At 35.6% G+C, this 12,783-nt stretch overlaps 2 protein-coding genes across 3 annotated transcripts; one reads left to right on the forward strand and one right to left on the reverse strand.

Annotated features, from left to right (window-relative positions):
- Positions 1-256: 256 nt before the first annotated feature.
- On the forward strand, positions 257-2,523 carry LOC112454168 (polyadenylate-binding protein 2-B-like). Of its 2 annotated transcripts, none has more exons than XM_025015405.1 (7): positions 257-419; positions 1,165-1,301; positions 1,398-1,512; positions 1,627-1,694; positions 1,825-2,066; positions 2,231-2,323; positions 2,454-2,523. In XM_025015405.1, the coding sequence occupies exons 2-7, from the start codon at positions 1,167-1,169 to the stop codon at positions 2,485-2,487; spliced, it is 687 nt and encodes a 228-aa protein (XP_024871173.1). In that variant the 5' UTR covers positions 257-419; positions 1,165-1,166; the 3' UTR covers positions 2,488-2,523. The 2 variants fall into 2 exon arrangements, with proteins under 2 accessions (XP_024871173.1, XP_024871174.1); XM_025015406.1 differs by lacking the exon at positions 257-419 and adding an exon at positions 458-476.
- Positions 2,524-5,409: 2,886 nt separating this feature from the next.
- On the reverse strand, positions 5,410-12,085 carry LOC112454167 (protein zyg-11 homolog B-like). The gene is made up of 10 exons (XM_025015404.1): positions 10,799-12,085; positions 10,407-10,651; positions 10,106-10,334; positions 9,841-10,035; positions 9,338-9,735; positions 9,080-9,225; positions 8,317-8,705; positions 7,622-7,991; positions 7,172-7,511; positions 5,410-7,039 (listed from the first exon to the last, which is right to left on the reverse strand). The coding sequence occupies exons 2-10, from the start codon at positions 10,537-10,539 to the stop codon at positions 6,894-6,896; spliced, it is 2,346 nt and encodes a 781-aa protein (XP_024871172.1). The 5' UTR covers positions 10,540-10,651; positions 10,799-12,085; the 3' UTR covers positions 5,410-6,893.
- Positions 12,086-12,783: the final 698 nt, after the last annotated feature.

The raw sequence follows: 12,783 nt of genomic DNA on the forward strand, positions 1-12,783 counted from the left end.
CCCGGTGTCCACGATGCAAGAACTGTGTCCAAGTTTCGGTTTAAGCCAATGAAACTGCTACTTTTCTATAAGAGCTGCAAGTTGATTGGCTTAAATCGAAACTTGGACACAGTTCTTGCATCGTGGACACCGGGCTTTACATTTCCAATTTCAATATAGCGCCAGCGGCCTCGCTCTCGTCACGTGACTCATTTTTTAGTTCGCCGTTTCCGGGTCCAGCACGGACGGTGGCGCTGAAAATTGCTCCCTCTCTCCCTCTATCCTCTATCCGAGAAGGAGGTTTGGATTCGCTCTCCTCGCACGGTGGTCGCGTCAATTTTCTCATACTGATTTTTCGTGAGAAGGAAATCGACAGGCGGTTTTGAGTCGCCTCGAAGCAATACGTGGGATATCTCGAACGTTCGCCCGCATACTCTCCTGTACGTTTATCCCCGTCCCCCGGGTGAATACGGTAGCGTCCGTCGGCTCTTTTTCACGTAGGATATTCTCTTTCGAGAATAGGACATGCTATATCAGTGCATGCGTCGTTCTCGGGGGTTGCCGATCAAATTGATCCCCGGCTCGTTTCACATAATCGCTCCGCGTTGTGTCGCGCGTCGTTTATATCTCCGACCTGCGACTCTCGTCCCGGGTCCACGGCGCCAAGGGCACGAGCCGCCTCTCGTCGCGGTTCTCTCGAATCGTCGCGAACGAGCGAGTTAAATATGTATATTCCAACATTTTGTCGTCTTCGTTTCTCGCGATCGTCCAACTCGGCCGAGTCGTACACGTTGCTGTGTTGTATCGCAAATCTCGCACGACTTGTCTAGTTGTTAGGCTCTCGAGTCTTATAATTGCTTAATAATGCCGATGTATAATTAATTACGTGCCTGTGTAATAGAGGAAACGAGTTGCGAACGTAGATCAATGCATATCGGACGTTGCTTGGAATAAAATAATAACTTTTTATATTTATTATTTCTTGCTTTACTTCAAAATAAAGAAAATCTCGTTATGCATACGATAGGTGAATAAATGTGATGGAAATTTATTTTTATAAAAATTTTTGACATAGCGAGAATACATTTCTGTCGTGCTGCCTCCTCGCTTGTAAACCTAAATATTAATTACGGTGTTAATTTTCAGTTTCTCTGATAACTTACGATTGTGCTATTGTATTTTCAGAGATGTCTGAATCCGATCTTTTAGCTGGCGACCACATCGATGGTCTGGATGGTCTTGAAAACGGTCAAGATGGAGACACTATTATGCAGTGCGACGGCGTGAAGCGTGACTTGGGCGAAGCAAACGTTGACGATCCTGTAACTAATTGCTATTATTGCAGTAATATATGGCAACAACAATAAAAAATCCTTTTTACCGATGTGACATTTAATTTATGAAATATTGTGATTTAGGAATTGGAGGCGATTAAAGCACGAGTAAGGGAAATGGAGGAGGAAGCTGAGAAATTGAAACAACTCCAATCCGAGGTAGATAAGCAGATGAACATGGGCAGTCCACCTGGTATTAGTAAGTTTGCAAAATTTGTGTCTTTTATATGAGAAAGTACATTTAAAAATAAAACCGATTACTTTAGCTATATGCAATGACAATTTTATTCTTATTACACGTCTTATATTTCAGCAAGCCCATTAAATATGTCATTGGAAGATAAGATGGAAGTTGATAACCGGTCGATTTACGTCGGCAATGTAAGTTTGGCACAATTCATTCACGATCATTGAAATCTGCAGCAAGCATCTTTCTTTAAAAATGTACTACTATAATGTATGATAGCGTTGCAAAGACTTAAAAACTTGATTTCTTTTGTATTATACGCAGGTTGACTATGGCGCTACAGCTGAAGAGTTGGAGCAACATTTTCACGGTTGCGGCAGTGTCAACAGAGTGACAATCTTGTGTAATAAATTTGATGGTCACCCCAAGGGCTTTGCTTATATCGAATTTGCCGAACGCGATTCTGTACAGACCGCAATGGCCATGGATGAGTCTATGTTCAGAGGACGTCAAATTAAAGTAATGCCTAAAAGAACAAATAAGCCTGGTTTCTCCATGACAAATAGGTAATTCTGTTTCGGATAACATATCCTATAATTGTAACTTATAAAATAATATAAAGACTTTTATAAAAACTTAATAAAAAATAATCTATTGATATACATAACTCAAATTTATTTGGATCTTCTATAGCATCGACATTGCATTTCATTGGTTCTTGTATTTACAGGGGTCCCAGAGGTGCAAGAGGCTATCGAGGCATGGCTAAAGGAATTATTCGTGGTAATACATACTTTGGATACCGACCTACGAGGCGACCTAGGTAATTTATGTTTGGTTTTACTACCTTCTAACGAATTCATTAACAATTTCCACAATATCTGTGTTCTTTTGAAGAGAGAATTCTGTCGTGCTTTCTATAAATTCTACTACTTCATGGTTTTCTCTTGCAGGAGTTACAGACGTGGTTACTATATGCCATATTGACCATTTTAAGGGCAACATTATTTTACAAGTATCAAGGTAAGTTGTTATTTTACGTCATGTATGTGATAATTCCTATTTATACCGCTCAAAGAAAAGTTCTCAGCGTAAAGAAATTAATTTTTTTTATTACACATATGCTTATATTTATTAATCAATAATTAACAATTTCATGATTTTTGAGAGATACGAAGAAATAAAATATTTACAGCAACAAAGGAACATTTCTTTGAACGTTTCTAAGCTTTCTGAAGGTTTCTGAACTTCATACATTTTATTATAACTGGAGGAAGGACCAGAAGCATTTGAGAATTGGATAATAAATTATCTGAATAAAAATAGTAATAAATTAATACAATGTTTATACATTTATATATGCGTTAAATCAGAACTTTCTAATTAGATGTTTTTGAGTGACTCTTGCTCACATTTCTCTTTTATTCAGTTATGTAACGTCGCGATAACTCTGTGTCTATTAGGATCTTTGGACCAATTTTTTTAAATAATTTGCTGGCCATTCCTTCATATGATTGAGATAGTAAAATTATGATTAGTAATAACACATTACTTAACTTTCTATAAATTTAACTTTTAATCACTTTTAATATAATCTGATGTATCTATATGATCGAACTCATTGTTAGTAATGCAACAAAATTAAAATTATAAAGAAATTAACAGTTGTAATCGCTTTATTCACTGAATATAATGGAATATGATATTTAGATACATTAGTATTGACACACTTGGCCATAATAAATATCTATACTATTAAAAAATATTGCAATATATATCAAATTGAAAAATAACATCTTGTTCGCTTCACTTTTCTATATATTGCAATTTTCTTCATTAGTTTAGTTAAAGAAATTATCACGTTTTATTACATTTTTATTAATTTCAATTAAACGTGCATATTGTTAATATATCTAATATTTCGTAGATTGAAAGTATAGAGTATGGCCTTGTGAGATAAAACGTTGAAAATTGTAAGTTTTTGTGAAAAATTGATTAACAATTCGCACAAGAAACTTACAAACGTGTATATCATCATGCATTGCATTGAAAAGCGGTTAAGATATTTAAGTAAATTCTTATGATATGTCCACAGAAAAAAAAACTGATACGAAGGGAAAAAAAAGAGAAAAACATCATGTCAAAAGAAAAAAAGATTGGACAGTTGGGCACAATTAATTATATTTGATTTAATAATTATCACATAAAACTACAAATGTAGAACAGCGATCATTCACTATTGTAGTTCAATAAATTTTTATTAAAGTTTTAGCAGCAATAAATTTTATAAAATTGATTTTGTATCCGCCTTAAAACTTTTCCAAAATGTTTTGCTTTACTTTATTCATATATATATTTCAACTGTCTTATGTATCTGATACAAAATACGTTTCAATGTATGTTCAATAAAATATACATTTAATACATTTAATATTTATGTTTAATATATATATTTAATATAAATAAATTATTAAATATTTATATTCGATATATATATTTAATGTAAATAAACTTATACAAGTGTCATAATTAAATATAATCATATAATCTTACAATTACAAACGTTATGTAATTAGGTGTCATTGGAATATTTGACTTCAGGCTCAATTCAGTTTATGCAAATTGAAATATTTGATCACCAACAGTCTAACTTATCTATATATCTATACATGTGCAAGATGTTTAAACTTCAATAATGTATTACATCATTAATTTTGTATGAAAATAATATTACATGTTTATTAAGAACAATTATATTCATAGTAAGTAGTTCAGGTAAATAATACAATATCGTTTAAAAATATATATCATAAAATTTTTGTGTGTACACCCGAAAGCAGAATCTGAAAACGCACCGTACTGACTTTGACATAAAAAAGTTAATAACAAATAGTAAATTTGTATGAAAGCAAGTTTGTATTTTAATGTGGTCTGATTTTTTACATAAAATGATAGATATTATAATTGTAGGGATAATTATATGTAGGGATGTGTATGTCTTGTGTTAAGGCAGATACAACAGAATATTATAGGTAAAGATTGAACTATAGATAATAATATCCATCTGTTGTGAATATTAACATATTCATAACTGAATAATGATTGTTTAACTGAATAATAATTATTAACTATAATACACATGAATTGATATGTAATATTATCTACTTGATAAAAAAATGCACCGTCAGTTTTGCACGTCAAAAAGATGTTATAAAACAACGGTAAGAAGATTGAACTACAAAGTGAATGTCTAGAATAATATCATATAATTATAATTTGTAGTAAATTTTGTATGCATGATAACTGAAAGTTGCGCCAAGAAATTTATTAAATATTAGAATTATCCTGTATGTGAAATGTTTGACTACACGTTGCATATTTTTCATTGCAACTTTCATTTATTCAGTACTAAGTACTAACTATACATCTTCAGTTTTATCTTAAACATATTGCTACTAATTTGTAAGACGCGTGTAAAATATGTTTCTGAAATATTGATCCATTGTGCTAAGGTGTTAGGAGGAGTGCCGACTTTCAACACATTTTTAATTGAGACACATTTCGTAATGTTACCTCCATGTCGCTAAGTATTTTGCAGGTGCAGCGCAGCATCAGCATCAATTGAGTGATAATGATACAAATTGCATGAACAATTTTTTGTTTCATTAAGGAAAAGAAAAAGAAAATAATTAAGACATATGTGTAATATAAAATGTAAAATTAATGAGTGGTAAATAAAGAATTTCTTGGCTAATATAGAATTTTAGATATTTCTGTGAGAAGAGAGAGAGAGAAAGAGAAAGATGCATTTTTACACATCTACTACTTATTTAAAAATCTTATAAAATCAATACTAGTATTGATGTGTAATAATGCAGTAACTAATCCGTCAAAAAAAGCATCAATATATAAAGGCTTGCATAGCATGTTTATTAACATTCAGTACCATTTAAGTTGATATTTCTTACACTTTAAGTGTCAACATGTAATGATATCAGAAGAATAAATTTCGTTTATATAAATTCGCAATATTTTAATAACAGATATAATCTAATATTAATATGTATTTTTCTTTTATTACAAACTCTCTGATTTTTTGTATAATCTCTGAAGGCATGTATTATGCATGATCAATTTTCAAGATGTTTTTATCAATATTTAATGAAGAATAAATTCCATGAAGAATATTTACTAACAAAATAAATTGAAGATCTGAATTTAAGCGTTAAAGTATGACATTTAACAAAATAATTATTTTAACATCTTATCTTATATCCCATCACTTTGTTGAATCGTAGAAAGAGACAGAAGTTTAGCATAATTTTCTGGAAAATACAATAATGTATAATATATAATACATAATTCAAGATCCTAGTCTACAATTTCAGATTATATTAAATATATAAATTATATATAATATTAGATAGATTAATTAGGCATAAACGTTTAAGAATGATTGTTTCTTTATACATCTTGTTTATAATAATGTCAATGTGTAAAATTAGTTATTCAATCAAACATCAATACAATTTTATTATGCACGCATTGCATAAATTGTACAAAATAATTTAATATGATCATCTTTTTTTTCTCATACTACTAATAATTAAAATCCAATCTACATCCAAAGTAGGATGTTAATTACAGATATTTTAAATAGATGTTTATTTTAATTACTCGTTCTCGTTTACGATAATAATTAACTAGACTAGAATCTTAGATATAAACTATAAAGATAATCTTCATCATCAAATAAATCGTAAAAAATATAGGTATATTTTGGGACATTACAAACATTATTATATTGAATAATTATACTATTTTCTGCAATAATTAATGTAACTTTGAAGTTATAAAAAAACAAATATCAATGACAGTAGGTGATATAATTAGATGAACGATTAAAAAATGATAAATTTTCCTTTTCTCCTCTATTTCAAAATAAAAAATTACATTATCTTTAAAGTTATATCTCGACATACTATTATGCATTATGTAGTTTATTTTTTTTTTTGAAGTTATAAATCTGCTTTACTTATTAGTTCATTCCATACAACTATTGCTTATATAATTGAATAATTTTCAAAATTAATTCTACATATAACAATATGTAATCTATAATATACAAAGATATATCTATTTCTCAATTCAGATCTTCAATTCAGCCACCCAATATCAACCTAATTAAAGTATCAACTCGATTAAGATATTTTGGACTTATGGTTTGTGTGTCGTGTTTTGTTGATTGCAGTCTATCTCTTTGTGATGTAATTATTCATGGCCATATGATTTTTATATTCATTTGGTCTAGAGAACAGGATATAGGATTGCACTAAGATAAACATTGACTAGTATACCATGGGGTATTTAATTTGCAAAAGCAACAGCTATCGTTAAGAATTTAATTCAAGCGTTTCCAGAATTGATTGACATAAACTTTGCAAATTCGGTTGCGTCGTATATTCTGTATGCGTTTTTTCCAATTGCTTTAAAGTTTCTACTCCTCCTTCTCTGATCAACATCACACAATAACGTTTTGCTGAAAATAAACATACGATTATTATGTTGTGTGTATAGAAATTCGTAAATTTTTACACTTTACTGTACTATCAGAATAGATTATTACAGTCTAACATAATTTGTCACATAAAACATTCTGTTTTAAACTTACGGTTCTTTGTGCAAACATGATGAATCGCCCATACTGCCCAGAGTTGAACAGGATACGCATCTGTACAACGTAACAGTGGAAAAAATGGTTGGAAGCTACGATAGGCAACCATCTCTCCCTGTGGTGTTTGCCAGTGAGTTACAGCGTGGACCAGTTGATCTAATAACTGCTCCCTGCTCGGTTGTGATGGCATACTACACCAAGATCCAGGACCATCGCTAAGTAAATGCGCAGCGATACCAGCTGCGAAATAAGACACATCAATGTGCTCGGAATCGAGCAGCATAGAAAGCATCTTTATAAACCGAGGTTGCATAAGCCGTGGTCTCAAATGATCGACCTGAAATTTTCGATACAAAAAATTAAATTACATCTTAATATAACGTTTTAAACATACATCACATTTATACTACATGAGTACACATTTATATTAAAGACTCCGGTACGAACCTCTGCTATATTGTTTAACAAACCAAGAACTTTGGTTTCCACGCTAGATTCTCCTTGGAAGCTGTCCAGTACTTCAAGAAATAACTCCATTCCACCTTCGTCAAGAAAAACCTTGCATGTAGCCGCACTCTCATCCGTTAAATTCCATAGTGCGCTTAATGTAAATTTCATTGTAATATCTACTAATTTGGACTCGACCTTAGATCTAACCATTGCAAGCAGTTTCAACATATATTGTGGTTGTGCGCCAAGCATAGAGGTTTCCAATGTCGATATCTTTGCTGCTAATATTGAGCAAATGGCCACAGACATACGATTCATGGATGCATCATCAAATGTCGATAAGCAATTCATAACTAATCTTGCGCACCTGTTAAATGAAAAACACTTTTTTTTTTAGATTTATCTATATATCACGAATATATTCGTATATGCTGAAAATTTCAATACCTCTATTCATAGATAATATTATTACGTTTCATTTTATATGCATAAGAAAAATTAAACCTAAAGATATAACGTTTTTATTTATTTATGTTAATATATTGTGATTTACTCAAATACACCACTTCTTTAATATTGATGACATTACGGCAAATAATATGCAAAATATTGATAAGAGTTTAAAACTAAAGATATTGAAATCTCAGCATACCGCACTTCTAAATATTAGATTCGTAAATTGATATAACTACCTATATTTGTCAAATGCAACATCCTGTAGGATTCTATCGCTACACAAGGTCAACAGCGTGTTCTTTTGAAGTTGATGATTAGTTGGATATGATTCCATCGCTAGTAATGTTAATTCGACTATTTGTTTAAGTATCGACGGATGAATCATGAGGGCCAATTCACCCTTTGTGAGATTATAGATACACGCAGTAGCTGCCATTTGTACACGAAACTCCTGTGGATGCTCTCTCATTCCAGGTAAGACTAATTTTATCACATCGACCCGTGGTTCGAGGAAGTTTGGTGTCAAACGGAACAAGTTAAATAGACATTTTTGAAGATATATTGGTCTGTATGTATATCTCCTAAGGGCTTCCAAAATTTGAGACTCTGTTGCTGTACCACTGATCTGAAGCAAAAGACAAATGTATATTTATTTCACATGAATTTCGTCTATAAACGTTTATTTTTCCTTTTTCTTATCAATAAAATGTTAGTGATTATTTTGCTATTATTATTATGCTTTTTACACATAAATTTCTTTACACTTTTCTTAATTTTTATCTCTATAGTACAGAATAAATAACAAAATTTCTAACAAGGAAAGTAAAGTGACGATTAAAAATGTTAAATTTAGAATGTAAAATGTAATGCAATGTATAACGATATAATATTATAAATAAAATATATAACAAAAATATAAATTCCAATTTTTTTAGATATTAAAATAATACAGAGACATAATATATGCTTGCGCAGTCAGTATGTATTGTGTCAACTTACAATAAATTCAGGTCTGTAATCCTCATGTGTAGAATCTATAAAACTTTCATCGTAACAAGCATCGGAATGCACCAATCCCAGAAACCTCAAGTGTACATGTGACGCAATAAATTTTTTTAAATCCTTCGGATTTATATCATCTTTGCCTATGGAAACAAATGTTACACTTAATGAAATATCAATATAATTAACTAATAATTTCATGAAGTGCAACACGCAATGTGAAATTGCATATAAATATCACGTTGCACCGCTCACCTGATAAGTCTAGGGTTGTTAGGTAAGGCATACAATTCAGAGTTCTTAAAAAATCTGTTATTTTTGGCTTGGCAGGTGCGAAAACTTCAAAACCATGCGGATCTTTTTCATCGGAAATATCTAAGTGCCTTAATTCGTTTAGCTCCAGCAACACCGGTATTAAATTTCCGCATCCACTTATCTTTAAATTATACATATTTAATGTCTTTAAACGACCTTTACATTTTTTCAACGGCGTTATATCGTCGACTCTTGTACAAGATATATCTAAGCTCTCTAAAAGGGGAAGATCTTCGACTACTATGTCCAAGCCGTGTTTATTAAATTCTGTTCCTGAGACATTCAAGGTATGAAGTGCCTTTAATTTGTTTAACGTTGCGATATCTACCATGCGTTGTCTGCAACAAAAAAATATATATAAAGATATAAAATTATGGATTATCATAGAGAGCTTCCATAATTCGATTTGAGAACATTACAAATACGTGAAATGTTGTAACAACCTTGAAAAATCCATAAAGCTTCCTTTAGCTACACTTAGCGACCTAAGATTTTGTATACTCCAATCGCCTAAACAGCTAATTAATTCATTAACAGTGATCTTCAGACCGTTTACTATTAAATCTATAACTTTATGTTGCTTAAGAACGCTTAAGCCTTTAGCCGACAATGTCGACGCATCCTTCAATCGTACGTGCCTGGAAGAAGATTTTAACTGTCGTTAATAAAATTTTTCTTCTCTCTATAACGCACCCAAAGTCTCGTCACCTTAATCTAGTGGTCTTCGAGTCGAAAAGTGTGATCGTTAAATCGGATAACGTTTTCTTCTCACATAGGTTCGATAATAATTGCTCCGACACTTCGGCGGGCAAAAAGGCGTCCGGATGTCTAAAGGTGAGCCAAGTCGCCGAGTTGGGAGCATCGTTAGACGATGTTCTACCTGTTGCAGTATCAACTTCTGCGCTATTACCGTTCGCCGTACCGTTATCTTGTCGATCTAAAACTTATATGCTGCTTTATGTCTGCGAGAGTCAAGTTGCGTCGACCAACCAAGTTTTACGCCACTTACCGGATACGGCACTACTACTACTCAGAGTATTAGGAGAGTTTGTGTCGCTAGGGTGAACCGTGCACAGGGCGAGAACGTTACCGCAGATGAAGTCGATGCAAACCTCCTGGAGACTTCTCGGAGACTCGAACATCTTACGCTTCTGCTGTCATCCGTGCCGGATAATCTCTAGCCCTTATTTTTCCTATATTCTATCGGCTTCCGAGTGAGCACCGGTCCATGCGTATGGATTCACAGTCCCATACCTTGAAAGTGCAACATCGGAGAAAACGCACATGAGCACTTTGATATCAAACAAATGTTTATAAATTACATCCGCGCACCAGATCGCACGCTGTGGAATACAAGATATAAAAATTTTCTTTTACGAGGGGGGAGGGGGGTGCACATACATGAAAATAACGTCACGTGAAGCTCGTTCACGTTGGAGTCAACCGGGCACCGTGGATCGCTTCCTTCCTCGAGCGATCGAGAGCCAAAGGTCAGCGGGGGGGAGGGGGGGAGCGGGCGAGCGTAATCTCGCCAGCTCGGACAACAGGATTTCAGACGGCGATTATTGACGATTACGTAATGATGCAATTCCGCACGCGGAAGCGGAGAGAAACGCTCTCCCGCACCGTGCACTGGCCCCGACGGCACGCGCCTCGAGGTCGAGCGCGACGTCGCGCGACGTCCGCGCGACCGCGTCGCGGAGCAGGAACTCGCGGGGAAGAGCTCGACGTCGGGTCAGAGGGACGACGCGTACGCGGAGCGATCCTCGCTAGAGCCACGGCCGCGAGGACTCGCGGACTCTCATCTGTGCTGCGGACGCCATGTTGACTCGCCAAATGTCAAAACAGACCAAAAAAAGAGCGCAGCCGTGTCGCCGACGTCGCCGTCGTCATCGTCACTGTCATCGCGCGATGTCGCGCGATTCGCGCGGCGCGGCGGGCGGCGGGGTGGGACGAATGCGTCTCCCTCTCGCGACTCTCGCGAGACCGCCCAGCTGATTTCGGATTTCGGTCCGCCGCCGCGCGAGAATCGGAGCTAATCGTCGATTCTCGGGTCTCGGGGAACGGGTTTGAACGGGATCGCCCCCCTCCCAGTCCCGCGCGCGTATTTGTTTTGCATCTACGACGGCTACGACGTACTACACCTCGGCGAGATAACGCGAGCGTCCCGTCGTCTCGGCGCCGCTTTATCCGTCCGTGTCAATCGCGGCCGACGCGCGAGCGACGTGCCGATTTCCATTTCCATGTACGGGGGAACGGGCGAGGCGGGGGGCCCCGTAGCGGGAGTGGGCGACTCACGGGAGGCCCGCCGGCGCCGACCGCTCGCCCGCGGTCGGTCAGTCGGCTATTGACACATCGTCCTCCCAATATGGCGGTGAGGTGGAGAACGACGGTGTCGCGCGGCGCGCGTCGCGATCCCGTTTCCGCGCAGTGAGAATTTTCCCAGGTGATTGTCCCATTGTCTCATTATCCGCGCGTGTGACACGGCCGTGGTCGCCCCGTGGGGCCCTCCCCCACTGCGTGTCTCTGTCTCTCTCGCTCTCTTTGGACCCCATCCCCGGATCCCGCCGACATCCGTCATCCGTCCCGCACTGGCGTGTGTGCGCGTTTAGGAAAACAGTGACACTTGACACATCGAGCTGTCAATGAGACGACCGCGGCGTCGGGGTGATGAAATCTCTGAACGGAGAAAAGAATCCGTCGACTCGACGACTGTGAGCTTCATTGCGCATTGTTCGAGGGATAATTCGAGATAATTGGAACTTCGATTCGAGCCTGAAACGCGTGGATGTACATACGTGGGATAGATCGTGACAATTCTCCCTTCTAATTTATTCAACAAAGTTCTATAGATTCCACGGAATATGAATGTACAATTGATTTGTTGTATGTACATCCGTGTCTCGGGCTCGTGTTGGTTTCAAATTGAAGTTATAGTCGGCGAACAAATTAATCAAGTTTGATTTTGTTCGTTTACTCCGTTTAACCCTCCAGTATACGTGTGAAAATTTAAAACGTAAAAGGACACATGGGGTGCAAATTACATCCCATTATTTGCGCTATAAATATTAAAACAATTGGTATTTTTTATTTTCTGTTTAATATTAACAGGTTTGAAACTTTAATTTTAATGTGTTTTCGATATTAATCGGTTCTCTATTGAAATAAGTCGATAATTTTTTACAAGCTGTTGTAGAATGTAAACGACACCCCATGCATCCATCAGAGAGTTAAGGAAGATATAATTTACCTCTCCTTTAAATTTTGTATTAGTGTAGATTGGAGTAAAAGCAAAAGACAGAATAGATTATAAATAAATGTATCTGTTGACAAATTGACCTGCATTATTGTATGCTTCCTACAATGAGATTTCGTAATGCGCACTT

Source organism: Temnothorax curvispinosus, unplaced genomic scaffold (genome assembly GCF_003070985.1).
Source record: "Temnothorax curvispinosus isolate PA1 unplaced genomic scaffold, ASM307098v1 QBEX01004855.1, whole genome shotgun sequence".
Taxonomy (NCBI): domain Eukaryota; kingdom Metazoa; phylum Arthropoda; class Insecta; order Hymenoptera; family Formicidae; genus Temnothorax; species Temnothorax curvispinosus.

Coding starts and splice junctions, on each gene's coding strand:
- LOC112454167 (XM_025015404.1), bottom strand. CDS start 10,539: ATGTTCGAGTCTCCGAGAAGTCTCCAGGAGGTTTGCATCGACTTCATC. Junction 9,226..9,337: donor AACAACCCTAGACTTATCAG/GTGAGCGGTGCA, acceptor TTGTTTCCATAG/GCAAAGATGATATAAATCCG. Junction 8,706..9,079: donor ATTACAGACCTGAATTTATT/GTAAGTTGACAC, acceptor CTTTTGCTTCAG/ATCAGTGGTACAGCAACAGA.
- LOC112454168 (XM_025015405.1), top strand. CDS start 1,167: ATGTCTGAATCCGATCTTTTAGCTGGCGACCACATCGATGGTCTGGAT. Junction 1,302..1,397: donor AAGCAAACGTTGACGATCCT/GTAACTAATTGC, acceptor ATTGTGATTTAG/GAATTGGAGGCGATTAAAGC. Junction 2,324..2,453: donor CGACCTACGAGGCGACCTAG/GTAATTTATGTT, acceptor TTTCTCTTGCAG/GAGTTACAGACGTGGTTACT.